Here is a 23,203-nt window from a genome sequence, read left to right on the forward strand (position 1 = left end):
TATAGTTCATGCTCTAAAGCAGGGATAGGCAACGTCGGTCCTGGAGGGCCACTGTCCTGCAGAGTTTAGCTCCAACCCTAATTAAACACACCTGAACAAGGCAATTAGTGTTTTTGGGATTACTAGATAGATACAGGCAGGTGAGTTTTTATGAGGACTGAAGCTAAACTCTGCAGGATAGTGGCCCTCCAGGACCGGAGTTGCCTATCCCTGCTCTAAAGCATGTTAATCAATGCTAAAACACCTGTTAAATAAACCAATAGACAAAAGACATGTCTGTGAAAGGCCAAACCTTTCAAAATATCGTGTCAAAAATGAATATTCCTGTGTAATTTTTGTAAAAATTTGAAATGCTTGTAACAAGACAAAATTTCCATGGTTATTATTTATTTTGTGTCTGTGATGATTTACATGATAAATGACCGCTATTATTGTTGGTACACTGGCATTTTGACAAAATATAAAATCAGCTGAACTCCATGATATACCAATAGGTTATGAAGAAAATTTTGAAACATTGTATACATTTAAAAAATTAAAGTGACCATTCGAGTCATTTGCTTTCTTCTCAGAACAAAAGGGACAGTGAAGATATTTATAATGATACAAAATATCTCTGTCAAATGAATGCTTTTGAGCTTTCTATTCAAAGAATCCTGAAGAAAAAAAAGGATCAAGGTTTTGAAATATTACAGATATGATCAAATAGATGCAGCCTTGTCTAACATAATAGACTTATTTGAAAAACAATTATATTTTTTTTACTGACCCCAAACTAGTGTAGGTAATCTCAATTTCAGCTTTTAGCGCATTTTTGTTTTATCTTAAACGCACACATTTTAACAACAAAAAAAGCAATTAACAGGATAAAAAAAAAAATTAAAGTTACAATGAATTTTCAAAAGCATAAAGTTAGACCAAACCATTCGAAATCTTTTATTTCCTTTCAATTCATGGAGACAGTTAAGTGTAGTTTGTTCTGAATTACAGTCCTTACAGAAATGGTACCATATAATGTTACACTGTAAAATATAACACCAAGAAACTAAAAACATTTGAATTAATGTACACATAGCTAAAAAAAAAAAAAGAAGAAATAATTACAAATGCATATATGGAAATTTTAATTCAGTGAGTCGCCTACAAAAGGATAAGACATCCTTTGTTTTAAAAACATACTGTGGCTGACCATTGTATTCTGCATTACTTCTATGCTAACAGAAACACTGTTAACCCATGAGATTGAATTCAAAAGCAAACACAAAAAACATTGAATCATGATAGTATCAACACTTTAAAACTGTCAATGAGCCGAAGGTAGGTTTCAAGTTGTAAATCATCCTCCTTTGTGGATATAACTTCGAGGCACTCTGCCAGTTTCACTGCACGGACTCTGAACCACAGGAGTTTAATCATGACATATGGCACCTTCTTTGTCCCAACATGGGACAAAACCTGACAACAGGCGCTCTGGGTGGTGTAAAAGTGCTTTACAGGCTCTGCTAATGCATTTGTCTATTTTTTAGCACATAATGCAGCACACATGTGAATTTAAGGACTTTTTTAAGGAGAGATCAACTCAAGATTCCTCACCAGTGGTTTTCTCCTTATACCAATATAGAACTAGCTATAATGGGTCCAGTAAATGAAAGCAGACAAAAGGCAAAAGTCTTTATACTGCCATGCACTGGCATTTCAACAGTCTGAATGTACACAAAGGCATATACTCATATCCACACATACATATGAACAGACCGTCTTAGCAGCACACTAAAGAGGGTTCAGCTCAGGCCATTAACTCAGTCCATGGTCATATCTGCCTTTGATCATCATGTTCAGCAATGGACCAACCTGTGGAAAACAGACAACAATCAATATAAAATGTATTCTTTCAAGATTTATGCGGCTTTTATATAGTTAAATTAAAGACTTTTTAAGACCAAGTAAAGAAAATTCAAGGAATAAGTTGAAGGGAACACAAAATGTCATTATGCTTTGTTCATAAAAATGTCTCAGGAGAAAACATTGTGTTGTATTAGCAACACTGCAAAGTCTGAATAACATAACTCCCAATTGATTTCCAACACTTTTTAATTCATTAATCAAATATAAATAGGTTTAATACCTCAGTTCCCAACCACAAGAATATGAAAATAACTACTTATATTTTCTGTTCAAACTGCAAAAAAATTATGTTCTTTGTAAGAATTTTTGTTTTGTTTTCCAGTACAATTGTCAAAAGATTCTAAAATCAAGATGAGATCAATTTCCTTGAGAAGCAAAAAGACTTGAAGGGTTACTCCAAACCGAAAGAACATTTTGTCATTAATCATTTAAAAGTGAGTGAAGTGAAAGTGACGTGACATACAGCCAAGTATGGTGACCCATACTCAGAATTCGTGCTGTGCATTTAACCCATCCGAAGTGCACACACACAGCAGTGAACATACACACACACACTGTGAACACACACCCGGAGCAGTGGGCAGCCATTTATGCTACGGCGCCCGGGGAGCAGTTGGGGGTTCGGTGCAAGGGCACCACAAGGGCACCACAGTCGTGGTATTGCCCGAGACTCGAACCCACAACCCTAGGGTCAGGAGTCAAACTCTCTAACCACTAGGCCACGACTTCCCTTAAAATTTACCCACGTCGTTCCAAACCCGTAAAAGCTTAGTTCATCTTCGCAACACAATTTAAGGTATTTTGGATGAAAACCGGGAGGCTTGTGACTGTTTCATAGACTGCCAAATAAATTGCACTGTGAAGGTCCAGAAAAGTATGAAAGACATCATCAGAATAGTCCATCTGCCATCAGCCGTTCAACCGTTACATTATGAAGCAAAGAGAATACTTTTTGTACGTGAAGAAAACAAAAATAATGACTTTATTCAATAATTTGTCTACATCACCATGGTGCCATTTTGGAGAATATCCGCTGGACACAAACTGCGTACGCTCTTCTGTGTCAGCCGCGCCACAAGGATGCGCTTTTTTCTTTCAAAACACAGAGTAAATACACGTAGAAAATGTATCCTTGTGTCACGGCTGAAACAGAAGAGCGTATGCAGTTTGAGTTCAGCTCATATTCTCCAAAATGGCGCTACAGTGTTGTGGAGAGACACATAGGAGACAAATTGTTGAATAAAGTCGTTATTTTTGTTTTATTCGCGTACAAAAAGTATTCTCGTCGCTTCATAACGTTACGGTTGAACCACTGATGGCAGATGGACTATTCTGACGATGCATTTCATACTTCTCTGGACCTTGACACTGTTACTTACTTGGCAGTCTATGGAACAGTCACAAGCCTCCCGGTTTTCATCCAAAATATCTTAAATTGTGTTCCGAAGACGAACTAAGCTTTTACGGGTTTGGAACAACATGGGGGTAAATGATTAATCACAAAATTTTCATTTCGGGGTGGAGTAACCCTTTAAGGTTTTTTTGAAATTTTAAAAAAGAGAATATCTGCCAGTAATGACTTCATGAATTTAAGACTTTCTGCTTTCATTTAAGAAAATTTTAAGGCCTTTATTTGTGATAGGGTGAATTAGGACGTATTAAGACCCGCCAATACAAAACAATTAAAGTAGTAGAAAGAGGAAAAAGGTTATTTTTGCTCAAGTCACAGTCAAATGTAGGCATGCACAATTTTATTCAGGTTTAAAGCAGGTTAGCCACAAATATACTTGTAATTAGGTTATTGTCAAGGTCAAAATACACAGGGAATTTCTTAATGCATTATTCATATCTGAGGACCTAAAAACGGAAAAGGCTTTGATTGACTGTTCTACTTCTCTGTACCTCGTGCGGGTCCCCCAAGGCCTCTCCCAACATCTTCTCTATGTTCCTCATAATGGCCACCTTCTGATGAGCTTTCAATGGGTACTCTATCCTCTTTGGAGTTGGTGCCCCCTGGAAATATTTTGTACAATACTGGTTGATTTGTGCAAAGTTGTATATCATGTTTACAGTGCATGAGATGGTGCTGCAAAAGCATACCTTGTACCAGAAGTTTACTGTGATGGTCACTCCTCCATTTAACAGGGACTCAATGTGATGCCACCTTTATCAAGTAAAAAAATGCAAACATTTATTATTTAAGATAATTTCATAAACTTTTAGGGTCACTAGGGTCAAAGTTTAGGGTCACTGTTATTCAGCAAGCACACATTAAATTGTTCATATGTGACAGTAAAGAGCACCGAATTAGCATATTACTGAAGAATTCTGAAGGATCATGTGACAATGAAGACTGGATTAATGGCTGCTGAAAATACAGCTTTGCCATCACAGGAATAAATTACATTTTAAAATATATTAAAAAAAAAAAAAAAAAAATATATATATATATATATATACTATATATATATATATATATATATATATATATATATATATAATTATTTTAAACTTATAATATTTCACAGAATTTTATTGTATTTTAAGATCAAATAAATGCGGCCTTAGTGAGCATAAGACAACTTTCAAAACATTTTTTAAAAATCAGACCCAAACCTTTAAACAGTATAGTATAAAAAATATTTTATTAATTTAAATAATTTACTTTAAATTTTTGTTTACTCAGTTTAGGATTGCTTTAACATTTTTTATTTAGGTTGAAATTGATTTTGGAATTAATTTTTTTAAAAGGTTTTTAAATTAATTAACAAAAAAAAACTTCCATAAAGCTTTTATATATGATAACATTCAATCGGTATTTATGACACAGACAATTTAGGTAAGAGCACCATGCCTGCAGGAAAGTTAAACTGAAAAACATTTAAAATCCCACCCTGGACATTCCTTCCTCTATGTCTGTTCTCTTAATATAGTCACTTATGTAAAGCACATGATGTGCACTTTACACACATAAACTGCACTTTGGAAAACCTGTTCTGAAAGTTTTTTAGAGACTTGAACAATTACAGGGCAACAGGCTTTATTTTTGTAGCATGATTTCACGAACAAATGCAGCTGATGCCCCTGTGCACCACTCTTTGTCCATGTGCCAGAATTAGAGTTCAGATATTCATAAAAAGAAACTCTGAGAACATTTGGAAAATAGTACAACACTTTGTGTTTGCTCTCTAATTCAAACTGTGCTATTCTGTGACACTAGGTTAAAAGAAGATGAGAGATGTTCACACTCAGGCAGCCATGAGGAAAAAGTATGAACTGTACAATTACACAGCTGGTTGGCATCATTTTGCCCTCCAGTAACTAGGGGGAGCAAGGAGTTGGAAGAGGAAGCCGTCATGCCTGAGTCACTCTCACAGGCTTGAAACTAAGTCAGCAGCCCATGGAGGCAGAAGCCTGCCGAATGAGGCACGCAACAGAGAGAGAGCCAACACTAGTCGGATCACTTCAGGTCTACTCTACACTACACTGACTGATATTTTCAAGCTGTTTAAACATATTAATTAGGAAAGATCTGTAAAACTAAACCACATTTATTAATTTACAAACGTGTATGTATGTGTGAAATAAAACAAATGTTCTCTCAATTAATTTATTGCACTAAAATGAAAAATAAAAAAAAGTAATGGGAACTAAAGAGTACTTCTGCACTACTGAACAGAATTAATAAAATATTCCTAACAGGTTTTCCTAAGCACTCCTCCCATCTAGCACTGGCTGGTCAAACAGATAGTTCTGCCTCAAACTCTGATGCAGACTGGCTGAATTACACACTTCATCTTAAAGTCCCCATGAAATCAAAATTAAAGTTTTTTGGGGTGTAAGTATCAATATATTAGTCTTAAGGTTATTTAAAAGGCAGTTTGCACTAAAACAGTGGCAAAATTGGCATTTAGAAGATTTAAGCAGTCAAAGCTTGCAGTTCGTCACTTCCGCCAAAACAGCTCAGCAATTTTTTTGACGTTACAATGTACTTGATCTTCTCATTAAATCTTCTGACCAATCAAATGCTCTCTAGAATCCGAAGCACGCACCCCCTGCACTATAAATAGAGGCTGAAGTGTCGGCTGAGATCGGTCACTTGTTCACAGTGTGGTATTTCCTGGATAGTGAAAGGCTCGTAGTGCACAATGTAGGTGATAAGGAACAATTCAGACAGTGTAAATATGCTTTCGATTGGTGCAAATGAGGTCTGGTTTCACATTGTTTCACGTGAACTGCGGCAGTGCACACAGTCTGATCCTGACTTTGGCTCCGGACTAGAAACACGATCTCATGGAGCGGATTATATGTGAGAGTCGGCATATATAAAAAACTTTTACAACTACACAGCCTCAGCATGATTATGACCACTATTTTGTTTTACTAAGAGTTTCATATTGAATCTAGGGGGTAATCTATTAGACTCTGGCTGTCAATCTTGGCCTTACCGAGCTCAACAGCTCTGGCCGAGCAGATATAAACAAAACACTATTGGCTATTTTAAAAAGGGGGCGGGGCTGCTTGAAATGCCCTGCCTTCTTTTCCTGTTTCAGTTGAAATTACGTCACCACATAGAATAATGCTGCGTGTTTCAAGGCACTTCAGGGGACCTTTAAAGTAATCATTGTGATCCATCTTTTCTGTGTATTTGAAAGCAATCTTACCAGTACATTGGGATGTATAAGATATCACCTGGTCCCACAACAGCCTCATATCCAACAGCATTTTTGAAATTAGGAAACTTGTCATAATCGGGATTCTCAAAATCAACCTATCAATGCAAAATAAAAATAAAAAACTTGAAAAACATTTTATCATTACAGTCTTAAAGTGTCTGAAAAACAAATATTTTTAGCCAGTGGTTCTCAAACTTTTCATACCAAGAACAATATTTTGTTCACATTCAATCTACAATCCATTTCAGTGTACCAGGGCTATGCATGGAGAAGGATTGCGGATTAAATATTTGTGCTAAATATATTTTCTAGGACCTAGTATAAATCATACTTGGCATGTCTGTTTATATGTTTAATGTTTTTGTATTCACTGCCATCATTTTGCCACACTGATGGTCATAACCATGGCAAATGAGTGGAAAAAGTAATTTGACTAAAACAGATTAATGTAATATTTTATTTTTGTGTTGTTGTTGTTGATATTGCCAACATTTGTTTGCATGCTGATATTGCCAACATTTGTTTGAATGTACATTTCTCAAGTACAACGCAGACTATGCAATACAGTATTAGACACATAATATTGAACATTTTTTAAATGTATATTTTTTAGACTGTAAACTTCTGGGGTAATGTCACACCAATATTTGAGAACCACTAGTATAGAGTGTTATCAAACATATAATACCTGACTCTGTCTGTCACATGGATGATGAACTGGGTAAGGATAGAGGCAGTCAAACTGATCCGGAGGAAAGAGGATGCATCTCTTATGTCCTTTGATTTGTGCAAAGAAATTCTGCTGCTCATCATAGTGTGCTGGTGTCACATTGCCTGATGTGACATTTTGAGTGGATAAACAAACACAAAAAATTAGACGATGATTACTGCAACAACTCACCAACTTAAACGTAAACAACGAAGGACAATTTTCAAGAGGGAAAAGCCAATCAAAATTTAACTAATAATGACAATTATTTGGATAAAAAGTAAGGTGCACTGAAACTGTACCTTCCATGCCTATGAGCAGCAAATTTGAGGTCAGCGGTCCCCAGTTTCGTTTAGCTTGCTGTTTATTAATCCAGTTCCAATTGAATCCAAGGAAATCCACCACTATTTTTTGGCCTACTGTATCATTCAGAGTTTGTTGCAAGTACACTCTACAAATTAAAAAGCAATGTTATTTCTCAAGTTAAAATGTTGAAACAAATTAAATCAAGTTACTTTAAAATGCTATTCAACATCTAAGTATCTATCTGAATTTGCTTAATATTTATTAATTAAGATAAACAGTTAAAGGCCGGGAACCAGAAACAAGATGATTGTAAATGATACAGCGATAATGCCACCAAAGCAGAGTATCAAAAGGTCAGAGATGTGGCCTGGACATCAGCTGGCAGAATTAACTGCTTAGTCATACACCGGAGCGATTTTATTTCCTGGATTGGATTTCACGCATCTCAACACTTTTCCCCCACACATCTACTGTTCATGTCATTATAAACAGCTCCAAACTTTATAGTCAAGGTCAATTTTAAACATACACTGTACACAAATGTACAATTATTCGATACTTAAAGGGAGTTTTTACTGTGAAAGGAAAAAAGACAGAGCAACCGTGTTTGTTTTAATGCAAGCAAACTTAGAGCCATAAATCAAAGTGTCTTCACTTTTTAAGTAAAAAAATAAATTAATTAAAATCACCTCAACCAGCAGTTTTAAACATGTTTATCAGGAACATTAAAGCAAATCACATTGACATACCTATCTTTTCCACCTTGTTCCTCTGTTTGATGCATCTTCTCCACAAACTCAGAAAATTTCATCTCTATTCGACGAGATTTGGGCACAAAGTCCTGAAAGTTTGTCATCTTCTTCTCATCATAATACAAGAATTTGTGGTTTTCTGCTATGTAAACAGAGAAGTCCCCATTTCCAATGTTCTCTTGCAAGTAGGGTATGTCCCATTTTAGAGCTGGATATACTAAACTGGTATCTGTTAATACAACAGGCTCCTAAAAAAGAAAAAAAATATTAAATTAACTACTTATAAAATTAATATTAGTCACATAATTGTTTTCAAAAACAACAGATCAGTGTAGTGCTATTCTGGGTGGGTCATCTGTAGTTTCGCTTCATTATTCTGTAAGCACAGTCACCTTTGACTTCACTGTATGTTTCCTGTACCACCAAACACACTTCCACACTCATGTCTGCATTCAAATGCAAATATTTAGACTAGAGCTTAAATGTTACTGCAAAAATACGGTCCGAGTCGTGCAGCGACCCCGCCAAGGCTCGGGGTTTATTTGACACAGAATTATACTGATGCTGCAGCATGAAAAAAAAAGTGACAAGTGCTACGTGACTAGAAGAACGTAGACTGTTCCAGCACGCGCACGGCCAGACTGCTCTCGCGCTCCGCTGCAGCTACACTAGACGACCGCTACAGCAACAAACCGCCATGCAGCGACACACACTTTTAATGTAAATTACTGCTATATACATGATATTTAATATTTTTAAAATAATAATTATTAAATAACTTAACATTGGACTATGCGTCAGTAGTGTTCCTAAGATCATATATATATATATATATATATATATATATATATATATATATATATATATATATATATATATATATATAGATAGATAGATAGATAGATAGATACACTCATTTAATTAAAAAGGATAATTTTATTACCTTTTGAATTCATTCTAAAAGAATTAAAACGCATTGACTCGTGAACAGCTAAGACAGTCCCCTGCTACTGTTTACACGAGACAGCCGTCAACACAACAATGAACGATGTAAAACGTGCTTTGACTAAACTCATTAAAACCCATTACCACAGGAGGATTTTTGTTTTGTTTTTTGGTACATAGCGAAGCTTTAATTATACTTTCATGTATATGATTTTTTTTCATACTTTTCCTTTCTGTTTGGTTCAGGAACCCCCTCCCTTGTTCATGTAAAACCACTATAAATATTTATATTTCTAATCTATCGTTAAATCATAGGAATAAATGTTATAAAAAACGTTATAAAATCTAGCTAGAATGCTAAACGGCTTTAGGAAACGCACTATTTACATTTACGATATCTTACTGCAATAATGTATTGTAAACTTCTCACTTTGTGCGGAAATTATACAAAACGACCCATTTACTAATTTTCATTTAAAACATAACTTAACATGGCAGTTACAAAAGCCTCTAACGTTATGCTATAACTAAGGAATAAATGTAGATTTATAACTGACCAGATTTGTCTGCTTATTGGGATCGGATGTACTGAAAGGATCTCTTATCAAACACATATAATTGTCTTATCAACAATTATTTCAGCACAGTCTATGATTTTATGTTAGACAAAGGCGTTTAATTGCCTGCTGAGTTTGGTTAAATCATCCTTTCATTTTAGTGCACCTTGCACCCATCCGAACGAGTCCGTCGCACTCTAACGCGATGCAGGATAAATCTGCTAACATACCTCGTTATTGATGAGGACCTCCGCACGCGGATCAGTATGAGACAGTCGCGGTATCTGTCGGGTTGGAAAAGTATATTGCCGGAGCTGCGATTCATTCCAGCCTGGGTCGCGTAGATCCGTAAAGGCGGCGGCGGCGGCAGCTCCGTCGGTCTCTGCTGGGTCCGCTTCAGCCACGGTCACAGCTGCCATGTCCTCTGAGATCGCCAGAGGATTGCTGTTACTTCACAATAAAGTCACACGAGGGTGAACGGCACAGCCGTTGAGCTGAGAGAGTAGCAGCGAGAACCGCTCCTAGCCTTTCACACACCCCACAGAAACACGAACAGACGAGCGGAGCGACCCGCCGTGCAGTCACACAACAAGCAGCGCGAAAACAGAAACACTGCCGATGTTTTCAGAACACCCACCGGAAGTTGGATTTTCAAAATAAAGGTCACTAAACCGTTGGACGCCGGTGTTTATGAATGAATGAGTGGGTGAGCAGTAAGGAAACTATTACAAATATGCTAACTGATAAAAATATTTCAGAATAAAGCCGACAGGGTAATCATTAATCGGACGTGAAACGGAAGACACGAGCAAAGCAAAACTATGAACAAATGTCACCATCGGGTAAGACAACACAAACAACCAATAGCCTAAATATCACCATACTTTCCTCGTTGATTGTTCACAGTACATTTACGACAGTATTTTTGTATTACACGTTTTCTAAAATGTGTTTAAATAGTCAAGTCATCTTTATTTATATAGCGCTTTAAACAAAAAAGTTTGCGTCAAAGCAACTGAACAACATTAATTAGGAAAACAGTGTGTCAATAATGCAAAATGACAGTTAAAGGCAGTTCATCATTGAATTCAGTGATGTCATCATGCAGCTCAGTTCAGTTTAAATAGTATCTGTGCAATAATTTGCAATCAAGTCAACGAAATCGCTGTAAATTAAGTGCCATATATGCAAATGGGCACCATCTAATTAAATGTCCAATCATTTTCATGCATTTCCAAAACAGAATCTGAAAACTGAATAAAGCCAGATGCAAAATTATTGATTAATTTCACATACAAATTATATTAAAAAAAAACGTTTCATCTCTCCATAAATCAGAAAATATCATAGACTCTTTTTATTTTTTTGGAAAATTACGTCAACAGTCAGTCATCATATTGATTTTAAGAATAAAATGTTAAATAAATCAGGATGATAAACAAACGCCTTTGTAAAACACTAAAACTGAAGAGTTTGTTGCATGTAAATTAATGAAGTGGAGACGTCTGGCTCAGTTCAGGAGGGAAAAACTAATTCGAGAAAATGGCTTTTAAAGATGTAGCTATTAGGCCTAATTTTGCACTCTCAGGCGTAAAAAAAGATACAGTGCTATAAAATAAACAATAAAAATGTGTAAAAAGTTATGGATGGAATTAGCCCAACATTTTTACATTGACCAGTGTATGAAAAAAAGGTTTTGCCAAAGCGCGGATTGAACAGTAGATGGGGATATTGGACAACTGGTCGCTTCGTGGTCGGCCATACTTTATTGTGCTATATTGATTCTACTAGAATATTCTTAGCCCCTTTATAAAAAGGGGCTAACAATATTTAAGTAGATTCATTCGAGTTACCTGGGTATGTAGGCTATCTTTATATTTTTTTATATGTATCCTTTATATACATGTGTGTGTGTATCTATTTTATCACATGAAGAAAAACACTTTCTTATTAAACTACAGAGAAATACATCTAAGTGAAAATACTATACCATACTATGATGTGGATTATGAAGAACCTTCATATAAGCACCAGCAGGCCCAAATATGCTAGCACTCTTGGAAATAAACCCCAAAACTTTGAATCCTGGTAATGGGATTCACAGACTAGACCTTATAAATATAATTTTGAAAAACACATACAAATCCCCCTTTATTGCAGATGAAATACATATTATAGGATATTTATGATCCCTGTTGAACACAAAAGGATATTTTGGAAAATGTTTCAGAGATTTGCATACTTGAGTAAATAATGGCATGTTTTATATATATATTTAGATGAACTGTACCTTTAAGAATATCTGTAACCAAATCACCTGTCACTGCTTCTTGTGACAATTTGTATGTGTGAAAAATGACACAAAGTAACCTTTTCAAACAGTGTTAACTTTAGTCTAGCCTATTTTTTTTCTTTCACTTTTCCCTTGAACCTTAAAAGATGCTTTTCTTATTAAATATAGTCAACAGATAACCTGAGGGCGCCAAAACTCGTCTGAGATCATTGGCACTTTTTTAACCGTGCTACCTAAAGTTGGCCCACTATCGTTCAGGGGTTTTCTGTGTGGGGTCCGGGGACCACGAGGTTGACTCAAGGGGGTGCAGGGAAAATATGAGAAAAAATAAATTACAAAAACTTTTTAACTAAAACAAATGCATCCGATTTTGTGTGGGTGGGGTTGGGGGTATTCTTTGTCGCCTTGAAATGCACCTTTGTTAAATAATAGTTTGTCTTTCTAGGGAGTTTTCCTTGCTTTTGACGCTTTTTGTTTATATATTCAATGAATTAACTAATAAAGTCCTAAATTTAATTGAAAACGTGTCTCCTTTATTCTAGTATTTGTTAAATATTTTAAAGATAATTAAATATTATTTTGGCTTTTGTACAGAGACAACTAAAACAATCATTTCTGGGGGCAAAGCTTGTTGTGTTTAATATCATGCTTAATATTTTTGTTTTGGCCTAGTCTGAATATAGCAACTTGTTTTATATTAACATAGTGGCTGCACTTCCCTTTTGAGATGTAATGTTCACCACAGATCTTATTTAGCTCTTCATAAATATTTTATGGTCAGTATAAAAGCACACAGGAAAATACAGAGGGAAGCCTCAGGCTATAAAATGCTAATTCTATTCCGGGTTTTAGTACTACCGAACATAATGATCTAGTGATCGTGTCAGTAATCACCAGCAGATGGAACTATTGTGCCAAACTCAAATATTTCTCTAAATCCACCTGTTAATGCAAATCAATGGTTTCTTTTTCATTTTCACAAAACAAAAAAAAAAAAAAAAAACTGTGCTTGCCTTGTCTGAATACCTGACCATTTTAGGAATAGGTAAGCCATATCAAATTCTGCTTTATAATGTTTTAAATATTTTAGCTGTGTTTTGGAGTGTATCTTTTCATCTGAAAGTAATGTGAATCAACTGGTGTACAAAACTTGGAGAATGTCAAAGGGAGAAGACAAATAGTCCTTTCCCACCCACCGCTACACTCACATCCATGCTGACCTTAGCCACCTCTTGGTGTTCTTTCCCCAGATGTCTTAAGTCATAAATCCTATTAGTCAAGGTTTCTCAGAACCATTAAATGTAATTTTCCCAATTTCTGTGGATTGTTTCATCATTTAAGTGTGCTGAGAGAGCACATGGCCATCAGTCACACAAAAGAAAAAAGTATAACATGGTATAAGCTGAATATTGTATTTCAATATAAAAAAAAAAAATACTATAATTTTGTAACAGATCTTTAATAATAATAGCTTAGGGATAAACACAATTCAATATAAAAGAATGTTCTCTGCTGTGAATTCCCATGTATCAGACAACCTAGCTGACATGGGACATGCCAAACATGACTGAGTCTAAACCTGTTCTCTTCCAGTGTGTCACCTCACTCTCTTGCCCCACTGCAAATTATGGCATGGCATGGCAAGGCCAACTTTCCAGTCACGACCCTGCTTTCATGTGAACACATAAAAAACGGAAGTTTAGCAGTAGGGTTTAAGTTTAAATCAACTGGGGCTTGATTTTTCAGCCATGCCTTTGGGGATTTATTAAGATTTATTGCCTCATGTTATGTTTGATATCATAGCTAGGCAAGAGTTCATGATATGCATGCAGTTTCATCTCTATACTTTCTAAGGATGCAATAATATGAAATACTGTAGTCGTTTGTTTTACTACATAACACTTGAATTGTATGTAGGACATTTTTTAGGTTATTTTATGCTAACTCAATTTAATTTTATAGATAAAGTGAAATTTGAATCTGAATATTAAAACACACATTTTAATTTAACATATCTGTAACAATGTGCTGCTGCCTTTATTGGTTATCCTAACACACTTTGGAAAAAAATAAGGAATTCACTTCATCTCCACATATTTAGCAAGGTGTCAAGGGGAGTTTTTATTTTTGATCTTGATTTCGTTAATAAGATGTCAATGAGGTGCTTCAGTGAAACCACAGAAGCACAGCAGAACAAGCCATCATCAATAAATGGTGTTTTAATTAGTTTTTTTTTTTTTTTTTTTTTGTCAACATTTAAAGGGCCACGGTTTTGTCACTGTGTTTTACTGTAGGGCTGGCACTTTCACCGATGAGATGGTAGCTGGCAAGTATTTGTTTATAAACCCTACTTGTTTGGGTACAATACTTGAACTAACTTCTATTCAGCAAACAGTGTGAATCCATGCAAAGCCTTTTCCCAAAGTCCTTTTGAAGGCGACAGCCCATTGAAGGAGGAGGAGAGGGGGATTAGCATCTTCAGCAGCAGTGCATTTCCGAGGGAGCTGATTAGCTCGCCATTCATTGTTAAATCGAGCAAAGGAAGGCCCTAGAGGACTGAAAAGAGCCAAATAGGTGGGCCTGGAATAAAGCATCCACAGGAAGCCCAACACAGGCTACATGAAGTTTTCCCAACATTTTTTTTTCTCCCGAGATGGCAGGATGAAAAAGGAGATTAGCATACAAAATTAGATGCTAGATGATTTGTGAGGCGACTTGGTTCATGTTTTCCCTCTGTCTCTACAAAGTTAATTAAACTAGTCTTAAACAGTAAAGAAACATCCAAGAGCAAAGCATCGGGAGTGCTTTGAGGATTACTAAGACAGAAAAGGAGGCATTTGTGAAGAAGAAATTGAGAGAGGCGTGAAGGAAGGAAGACTATAATTAAATGCTCTCTCTCATTGTCTCTCTGCCCCAGGGTTATGTGACATCAAGCTGAAGAATACAGAAAGAAAAGGGTTATATATGCCAAAGACAAAGAAATCATTAGGTCTGACCAACGGTCTACGGTAAATCATTTGATTTTACATTGTGTGGGACTGGGATTTATGATATGGTCTTTCATTTTTTAACACTTAAAATGTCATTATTATAAAGCACATTTATTTTTCCAAGCACAAGAAATGAGCAGAGGATGTTTTACTACAAAACTCAGTTAATTGACATGCATTCAGCAAACCTAAATGAATGAAAACAAAAGATAATATTACGTATCTTTAATTATGAAATTGGAAAAAAAAACACATAGAAAGAAACTATCATAGAAAAACAGCACTATAGTATCTGTGCAATAAATTAACAATATACAAAGTGCTTCCTCTTATTTACAGTTCATATACAGTATCAGGGTAAAACTATTGTCAGAATTCTAAAGCAGATGGAAACAGACAAGAAAACATAGGCAAGAAATGATTCTTATGGCAGCTGGAGAAGTGGCCTGATAGTGAATTCAAAACCCCTTTAAAAATCATCATTCCAATAAATTATCCATCAAAGTACATCCTCGTTGGTGAATGAAAAGGTTATTTACAGTCTATTGTGCTATATATCGGTTAGATGCGGTGTTCAGTGCTATCTTACAAATGAATAATTGTGAAATGCTTAAGTGAATACTACAGATCAATGTGTTCAAAGTAACAGCTGTGGAGATCTACAAACTCTTAAAAAATAAAGGTTCCAATTCCATAGAAGAATCATTTTGGTTCCCCAAAGAACTTTTCAGTGAACAGTTCTTAAAAGAACCCTTTTTTGTTGGTATGAAGAACATGTTAAAAATGGAATGGAAAATTTCCATGGATGTTAAAGGTTCTTCATGGAACCATAGATTCCAATTAAGAACCTTTATTTCTTAAGAGTGAAGGTGTTCATTAAAGCATTCAAATGGACCTTTGCGTTCACTTTATTCTCAAGCTCAGGATGTATTCTGAGACACAAACGTCTGGACCACTGTATCAAACAGTTCATGGCATCTCTAGTGCTTCTTTTTCAGCCGATAGCTTTTCCTTCGACTGGCACTATCGTTCTTGACCCGTTTGGTTCTCTTCACACAGTAGTACTTTGTGACAGTTTTGCGGCACTGCTCACATTTTACAGCGCAACACCAGTGGAATTTGCAGTTGCAGCTGGACACAGTCTCAGCCCTGCGTTCCTCCACAGCCAGACCACACTCTCCACACAGCCGCTTGCAGCTACGCTTCTCCCATTTGCTCAGATTCTTGCCCTTCCTCAAGCACTCACGGCCCTCTGTTCCCGGCAAGCCCAGAGTGCGGTTCTCCAAGCAGTAGTCGGGGGAATCCTCCAAGTGCACCAACTCTTTGCGCGAGATCGAGCTGAAGGTCTCAGCGATCGCGCCACGGCTGGCTGCGCTGTTGCCTGCGCCACGCAACAGGTCCACCTTCACGGCTCTGTGATATTTCTCCTTTAGGTAGTTGCCCACCTCTCGAAACTCGGGCAACTGCAGCCAGCAGGTCTGAGTGGTGCAGCTGCCAGACACTCCATGGCACTTGCACGTCCTCTGCATGGTTCCTTTCACTGCCTGGTTGAAGAGAGGATCTCGCGTTAAAGAACTCACCCATTCATGCATTCTAGAGGCAAATGTTCATGTTTCAAAACATTCTAATCAGGACTGAACTCATCAGTCGAAAAATACAATGCACCCTTTAGTAGGCACCCTATACATCCACTTAAACAAGCAGAAGGAATCTACGAGTTAAGAGGAAGAGGTTCAAGGTTCAAGTCTGGGCTTTCTCTTTTTTGCTGGCTGTACAATAATTCCTGACTTTGGCTGAAATAAACAGCTGTCTTTTAAAAAGATATGCCTCTTTTCTCATTCGCTCGTGTAAGACGCAGAATCAGGGTTTCACATCGAGCTAGATTGTTCGGCGCAGGAAAGGGGTGTATTTATTTTGCATAGCCATTGTCAACATGTTTTCTGTCATAGGCAGACCCAGTGGCAAGTCCATTGAGGAGGAAGTGAAAAAGAATTCTTTCACATTTTTTCAGTTACAATGATGCTCCAGGTGCCAATGAATTGACAAAACCTGCAGACGGGGCACAGACAGGATAAACAAAGAGCACTTGATCCACATGGCTGTGATCCCCGTGGCTCTCTCAAGTACAACAAAGACCAACATAAATGTAAGATCCTTATTGCAAGAATAAAACTAAACACTTATTTGGGAAGCAACAGAATACAGAACCTTTGCAATGTGCGGACCCCTAGGTCGTCTAATTAAGCTTGCACCACTGATCCCAAGAATCTCAAGTTAAGGCCTCGTCATAAAAGACATTCACAGGCTGTAAATAGGCCCTTCTGGTACAGCGCACACTCTATTGGGAGAGCGAGTGGCACCTTGCTTATAGGGCCATGAATGAAACTCTTGGGTGGTAAGCTATCATTAGAAGCACTGAAAAATGATTCAAAAGCCACTCTGCGAGCTGTTGGTGGCCGACGGACGTGCCTCAGTTTTAGGCCCCCAAACAATCTGATTGACTTCATATACCTTGCGTCCTACTTCGTTGTTGTGCAGGTTCATGGCGGCTCGTGCATCCTGTCCGGTTTCCAGTGCATCCACAAACTGCTTGGAGATGGCCTCCCCGAATCCAACATTATCGCTGCAGCCTCCCCATAGCCATCCCTGACCACCTGAGATGACAAAGAATTGTTGTTTGCTAGGCTAAGTAAAAAAAAAAAAAAAAAAAAAATATATATATATATATATATATATATATATATATATATATATATATATATATATATAAAATATACTTTAATGTGGCATATACGCATATACGTTACTTTTGTTAAATATTGACAGCATTTATGGAAAAATATTGATGACCACAAAAATAATTTGGACTTTTCCTTTTCCTTACAAAAAGCCGAAATCAGGATTATGTGAAGGCACTTAAAATAGAGCCAAATGGAGCCAAATATTGGAGTTATTATACTATAAGTTATTATACTTATACATTGCCATTCAAAAGTTTGATGAGGAAATGTTTTCTTTTTTAGAAAAAAAAATATTCAGCAAAACTGCAAAAAAAAATTTTTTAGAATGTTAGAAATAATTCCAATTTCAAATCACTGCTCTTCTTTTGAAATTTCCATTCATCAAAGAACAGAACTGAGATAAATGTATCACCATTTCCACAAGAATATTAAGCAGCACAACTGTTTTCAACATTGATAATAATAAGAAATTTTTCTTGAGCACCAAATCAGCATATTAGAATGATTTCTGAAGGTGATATGTGACACTGAAGACTGGAGTAATGGCTGCTGAAATTCAGCTTTGCCATCACAGGAATCAATTACATTTAACACATTTATTTATTTTAAATTGTAGTAATATTTCCCAATATTTTACACTCTTACTGTATTTTTACTGTAATACATGCAGCCTTGGTAAACATAAGAGAATCTTACTGACACCAAACTTTTGAACTGTATATTGTATAAACACATTTAAATTAATTATTCTGTTAAAACTCATGTTTTATTTGAACTGGAATGATGTTCTCATCATTTTAGGGTTTTAGTTAGAAAGTCATGGGAATAAAGATGTTCAATTGAATATAACTGTACAAAATGCACAAATTATAGTTAACCCAAAAATCCCTTTAATGCTGACTGACTTTCCATCTATGTTGAGATTTAGTTTATCACCTCGTTGGCCGTTCCTGGTGTCATCACATCCACAGTTGTCAAAGTCACCGAGGCTGCAATTCCTGGTGAGGGTATACATGACTCCAGCAGAGCTGATGGCATGGAAAAATGCTGTCTCTCTGTTTGCTGTGATTAGAAACATCACTGAAATGAATATGCTGTGGAAATGCTATTTTATTTATCTTGTCTATAAAATATCAGGTTCTAGGCTACTAAAATATAAGCACTCAACATCATTGATTTTCTTCCTCATTAGATGATTTACTCAAATCTTTAGCATCCATCTCAGTAATGATGGCTTTTGACTCTTATTCCCCTGCATCAAAGTATGCATGGAGTAGTGCTGCTGGTCTGCTCTCATACATTGTCAGTCTGGGGTCGGCACTGGACTGCGACAGGTCCTCTCTTTGGCACTTCAGGAATGCCTAATGAAAGGAGTCTGAGGCAAACCTTTGACCCACACCCTTTGACTTGAGAGGGCGTCCATTTCACTCACTCACTCTGGTGCACAATATCCCCTTGGTGGCTTTTCTATTTGCCTATTAACAGACCAGGTTTAATTGACTCAAGAATGCAGTGTTTTCAGGCACATCAACATTGGGAGACGCTTCTCTCTGCTTTAAACAGGATCGTTGTGTTTGTTTTAAGTGCTGTATCTGTGATTGATACAGATGGGCTTTGAGTCACTAACCACACAGTATACATAACACACGCTCTGTTACGTTTATTCTATTAAAATATGTGTATTTTGAAAAACTTGAAAGCACAATATACATAAAACAGGCATCAGCAGAGGTCATAGTTCTCACCGCTTCTGAGTCCACTGTGGGCGGAGAGTTGAAGAGCCCTCTCCGGGCAGTTCCAGCGGTCCCACGCAAACTGATACTTGCACTCTTCAATCCCACTTTGAGCTCCTGCAGCCACACTGCTGGAGTAGATCAAGTAGGCCTGAAACAATGCACACCACACCAAAAAGATTTGGGATGAAATACACACTCACTATCAAGTGCTTACAAAACACACTGTGATTAAAACTAATGATAAAATTAGATGCTTTTCATTCTCAGCATGCACAGTTCATATAAAAATGCACCTGTATGTAAATTTATTAAATGACGTTTAAACATTTTAAAAAGTTTTAAAATTGGCTTTTATAGTTAACTAAAACCAAAGAAACACATTTTATTACTTGAATTAACATAAAATATGTATTTAAAAAAAACAAATGGAGGAAAAAAACATTTCATGAATTCAGCTAGTTCTAGGAAACTCATTTTCATTTAGTTTAACTTCATGTACTCAAATAACTAAAATGAAAATAAAAATAATACAAACTATGTAGACATTTAAAAAACAAAAACTAATAAAAATGAAAAAAACACTAAAAATACAAGTTCAAACTGAAAATATAAAAATAAAAACTAATAATAGTATCTTACTGATACTAAAATAATGCTAAAAGAGCACCAAAATGACACTATTACTTCTATTACAATAATTTTAGAATTAATATTAAAGTTAAGGGTAAATGTTTCCCTATGGTTGCACTGTGGTGTAAAATGTATGTTTGCTGTATATTCATTTATTAAATTATATAAAAATCACCAAAGTGCTAGCTTTATTTATAATTAATTTATTTTTTATTTTTTTTGTTTTTTTAGAATTACTATGTAAAGTTTTTAATTATAAGAAATACTGGGGTAAATGTTTTTTTGTTTTTTTCCTGTAGTTCCACCAGAAATGCAAACAAAAAGTTAACAAAAGGGTCTATGTGGCTGTGAAACTGTGGTTTATACAATCTAATATGTCTCAAGTGGTTTAGAAGAGACAGCACCACAAGTGCTCTCACGGGCGGCTGGGTTGCTAATGATGACCACCCACCAAAGACCCCTTCCCTTGCCACTCAGTAAAAAGTCCTCACAACTTCACATTATGAATGAGCTGAAGTGTGTGAAAGCTATATGGTCCAGTCCACCCCAAGCAGCAAGTAATACCTAATCCACAGAAGATACAGCACCTGTGATGCAGTGTGTCTTTTAATTTGCCACTTGCTTGCATTGTGATCACAGGGTCAATGTCAAACATTAACTACCCAAATCCATCCATTTTAACTTTTTGAAGTTACTCTCTCCTGATAAAGATCAACAAAGCAGATCAAAAGATGTTGGCTTACCTTTGGGCCAGTCATCAGGAAATTATTCACTGACCTGGAAGATAGAGCAGCCTATTAAGTCAGCTGACCCATTACTTGTATATGTTCCTCTTAAAATTTCAAGTAAAGCGTCACATTGATAAAACATAATTTTGTAACATTTTAAAATAATTTTATCTAATTACAAATAAGTCACTGATTTTGAGTATATTTTTAAATGAAATTTACAGTCTCAAAATCAAAGGTTTCAATGGAATTTCATATAGGCTATAACATGTATATATGCATAAATTTGATTTGTAAAAAAAATATAATAATAATAACATTTTTGAACGATATATATATATATATATATATATATATATATATATATATATATATATATATATATATATATATATATATATATATATATATATATATAATGAGAATTGATCAATTTATAATGATTGCGTTTCGCTCTCCATCAGCTTTTGCTCTGAATGAAACGAGGCTCAAAATATCTTTATGACGGAACGGGAACAGATCAGTGGAAGTGGCTGTTTCACCCCGACTTTTTAATCCAGATACCCAGAGATAAACGTAGAATGTAAAAGCTCGATATAGGCTAAATTTAGCATCAGCATCGCCTGCGTAAAGTAAAATAAAACGCTGAACTCACCAACTGCAGCAAGACTTCATGTGAGCCATTAGGATGAAAGCGTAATAATAAACCTCCAAATGCATGAACATCCTGAGACAGACGACTGGCAGACTTTTCTTCACCTTGGAAAGCAGAGGGGTCTGCAAGAGCTCTATATAACCTACATCCAGAATTCAGAGGCTGGGGGTCTCATGTGTGAGCCAAGGGGGTTCTGAAATGGAGCTCCTCTCATCCCAACAAGAGATTATATGCTTAATTAAAGATTTTCCCTTTTCTTACTCGTTCAGCCAATCAGAACTATTGTACCAGAGAGAGATTGAAATGATCAAAAGGGCACCCTGGGCTCCTCCAGGACAAATAGCTGGGAAGAGCTCCCTGCGTGCTAACAGTTGGAGTGAATTAATATGAAATCGGGATGGCATCTCTAAGGTTGTGCCTTAAAACTCAATTTTAAGAGCAGCATGAAATGGTTTGATAGGCTACAGTAGTGGCTGATAAAGCTCAAGGATTACTGACATCATTATCTACTGGATCAAACGACAAATGTTATTTATAGCGTTCAGATTTAGCGTTTTGAAGAATTTATAGCTACATGCTTCAATTTAGTAATAGGATCCGCTGAAGTATAGGCTACGTTTACATGCGGGTTAGAAAGGCTAATGAATTAGATTAAATGAAAATAGGAATAATATTCCAAACTATTGGGGAAAAAAATAGAAAAATGACAAAAATATTGCGTATGTATAGCTCTTGCTAATTGTCTAATTTTTGCTGATTCCGTTAAACTTCTTACGTTTCCAGGCAATGCATCAAAGTTAAATCCATGCTCGTTATAGTTGAATTAAGAGATTCAGCCTAAACAGCAGGAATTAACAGGGATAATCGATACGATTGTGTTTGCGTTTTTTCATGAGGACTTCATAATTCTTTTCAGAGTGTTATTTTACCTTTTCTTTCAGTTTAGTCTTTAGCTGACCCTTCATGACCTTTAGGTTCAGATTCTGTGACGTCCGCGTATCTTCTCGTGTGCAAATTAGGATTAGTAAAGTTATTTGAGAGATTCCAGAGGGATGTTTTTGGATTACGCTCTGAAAGGCTTCCATGAGACTGAAGTAAAACGAATTTGCCACTTGAAAGAGATTTAAAAATTCATTTCTAAATCCGTTGTTTGGTCTATCTGAATGTGAGTAGATTATAGGCTACTGTCTTAAAAATCTAACTTTCCAAAATGAATATAAACCTAGGCCTATTCTTGATTGATATTCTCGATGCGCAATTTCTGTTGTACTTATTATTTAGATTTATTACCATGTAGGCTACTACCCAAATGTTATTCTTTCACAGCTGAAATATAAACAAAACTACCGATTAAAAATCAGGAATTTATTAATTCAGGTTTAGATTTTCAGTAAATAGGCTAAACAAACAAATACATATTTACTTGCTTGCTTGATTAATTACGTTTTGTAATTTAGCTCTCCATAGAAAACAATTAATCAAATAGGCCTACAATACAATTTCAAACGATTAAACAAAAAAATGTTTCACAAAACTCGTGCACCGCTATATCGCGCACGGGTGAATGCTTACATGATCGG

The 23,203-nt window shown here is 36.0% G+C and overlaps 2 protein-coding genes across 2 annotated transcripts; both read right to left on the reverse strand.

The window, feature by feature from the left end:
- Positions 1 to 907: 907 nt before the first annotated feature.
- LOC109056102 (hypoxia-inducible factor 1-alpha inhibitor) lies at positions 908 to 10,478 on the reverse strand. Its single transcript, XM_042737170.1, has 8 exons — positions 10,081 to 10,478; positions 8,346 to 8,596; positions 7,593 to 7,741; positions 7,270 to 7,415; positions 6,570 to 6,676; positions 4,006 to 4,069; positions 3,808 to 3,918; positions 908 to 1,851 (listed from the first exon to the last, which is right to left on the reverse strand). The coding sequence occupies exons 1-8, from the start codon at positions 10,267 to 10,269 to the stop codon at positions 1,795 to 1,797; spliced, it is 1,074 nt and encodes a 357-aa protein (XP_042593104.1). The 5' UTR covers positions 10,270 to 10,478; the 3' UTR covers positions 908 to 1,794.
- A 3,774-nt stretch (positions 10,479 to 14,252) lies between these two features.
- wnt8b (wingless-type MMTV integration site family, member 8b) lies at positions 14,253 to 22,846 on the reverse strand. Its single transcript, XM_042737169.1, has 6 exons — positions 21,624 to 22,846; positions 20,984 to 21,017; positions 19,620 to 19,758; positions 18,811 to 18,936; positions 17,645 to 17,787; positions 14,253 to 16,677 (listed from the first exon to the last, which is right to left on the reverse strand). Exons 1-6 carry the CDS (start codon positions 21,692 to 21,694, stop codon positions 16,114 to 16,116), a joined length of 1,077 nt encoding a protein of 358 aa, XP_042593103.1. The 5' UTR covers positions 21,695 to 22,846; the 3' UTR covers positions 14,253 to 16,113.
- Positions 22,847 to 23,203: the final 357 nt, after the last annotated feature.

Source organism: Cyprinus carpio, chromosome B13, assembly GCF_018340385.1.
Source record: "Cyprinus carpio isolate SPL01 chromosome B13, ASM1834038v1, whole genome shotgun sequence".
Taxonomy (NCBI): domain Eukaryota; kingdom Metazoa; phylum Chordata; class Actinopteri; order Cypriniformes; family Cyprinidae; genus Cyprinus; species Cyprinus carpio.

Bases quoted from the DNA above. Each gene is read 5' to 3' on its own strand.
- wnt8b (XM_042737169.1), bottom strand. From the start codon at position 21,694: ATGTTCATGCATTTGGAGGTTTATTATTACGCTTTCATCCTAATGGCT. The intron at 21,018-21,623 runs GTGAGTTCAGCG...TCTATCTTCCAG, and splicing joins ATGAAGTCTTGCTGCAGTTG to GTCAGTGAATAATTTCCTGA. The intron at 17,788-18,810 runs GTGATAAACTAA...TTGTCATCTCAG, and splicing joins CACCAGGAACGGCCAACGAG to GTGGTCAGGGATGGCTATGG.
- LOC109056102 (XM_042737170.1), bottom strand. From the start codon at position 10,269: ATGGCAGCTGTGACCGTGGCTGAAGCGGACCCAGCAGAGACCGACGGA. The intron at 7,742-8,345 runs GTATGTCAATGT...TTTAATTTGTAG, and splicing joins GAACAAGGTGGAAAAGATAG to AGTGTACTTGCAACAAACTC. The intron at 6,677-7,269 runs GTATTATATGTT...TTGCATTGATAG, and splicing joins CATGTGACAGACAGAGTCAG to GTTGATTTTGAGAATCCCGA.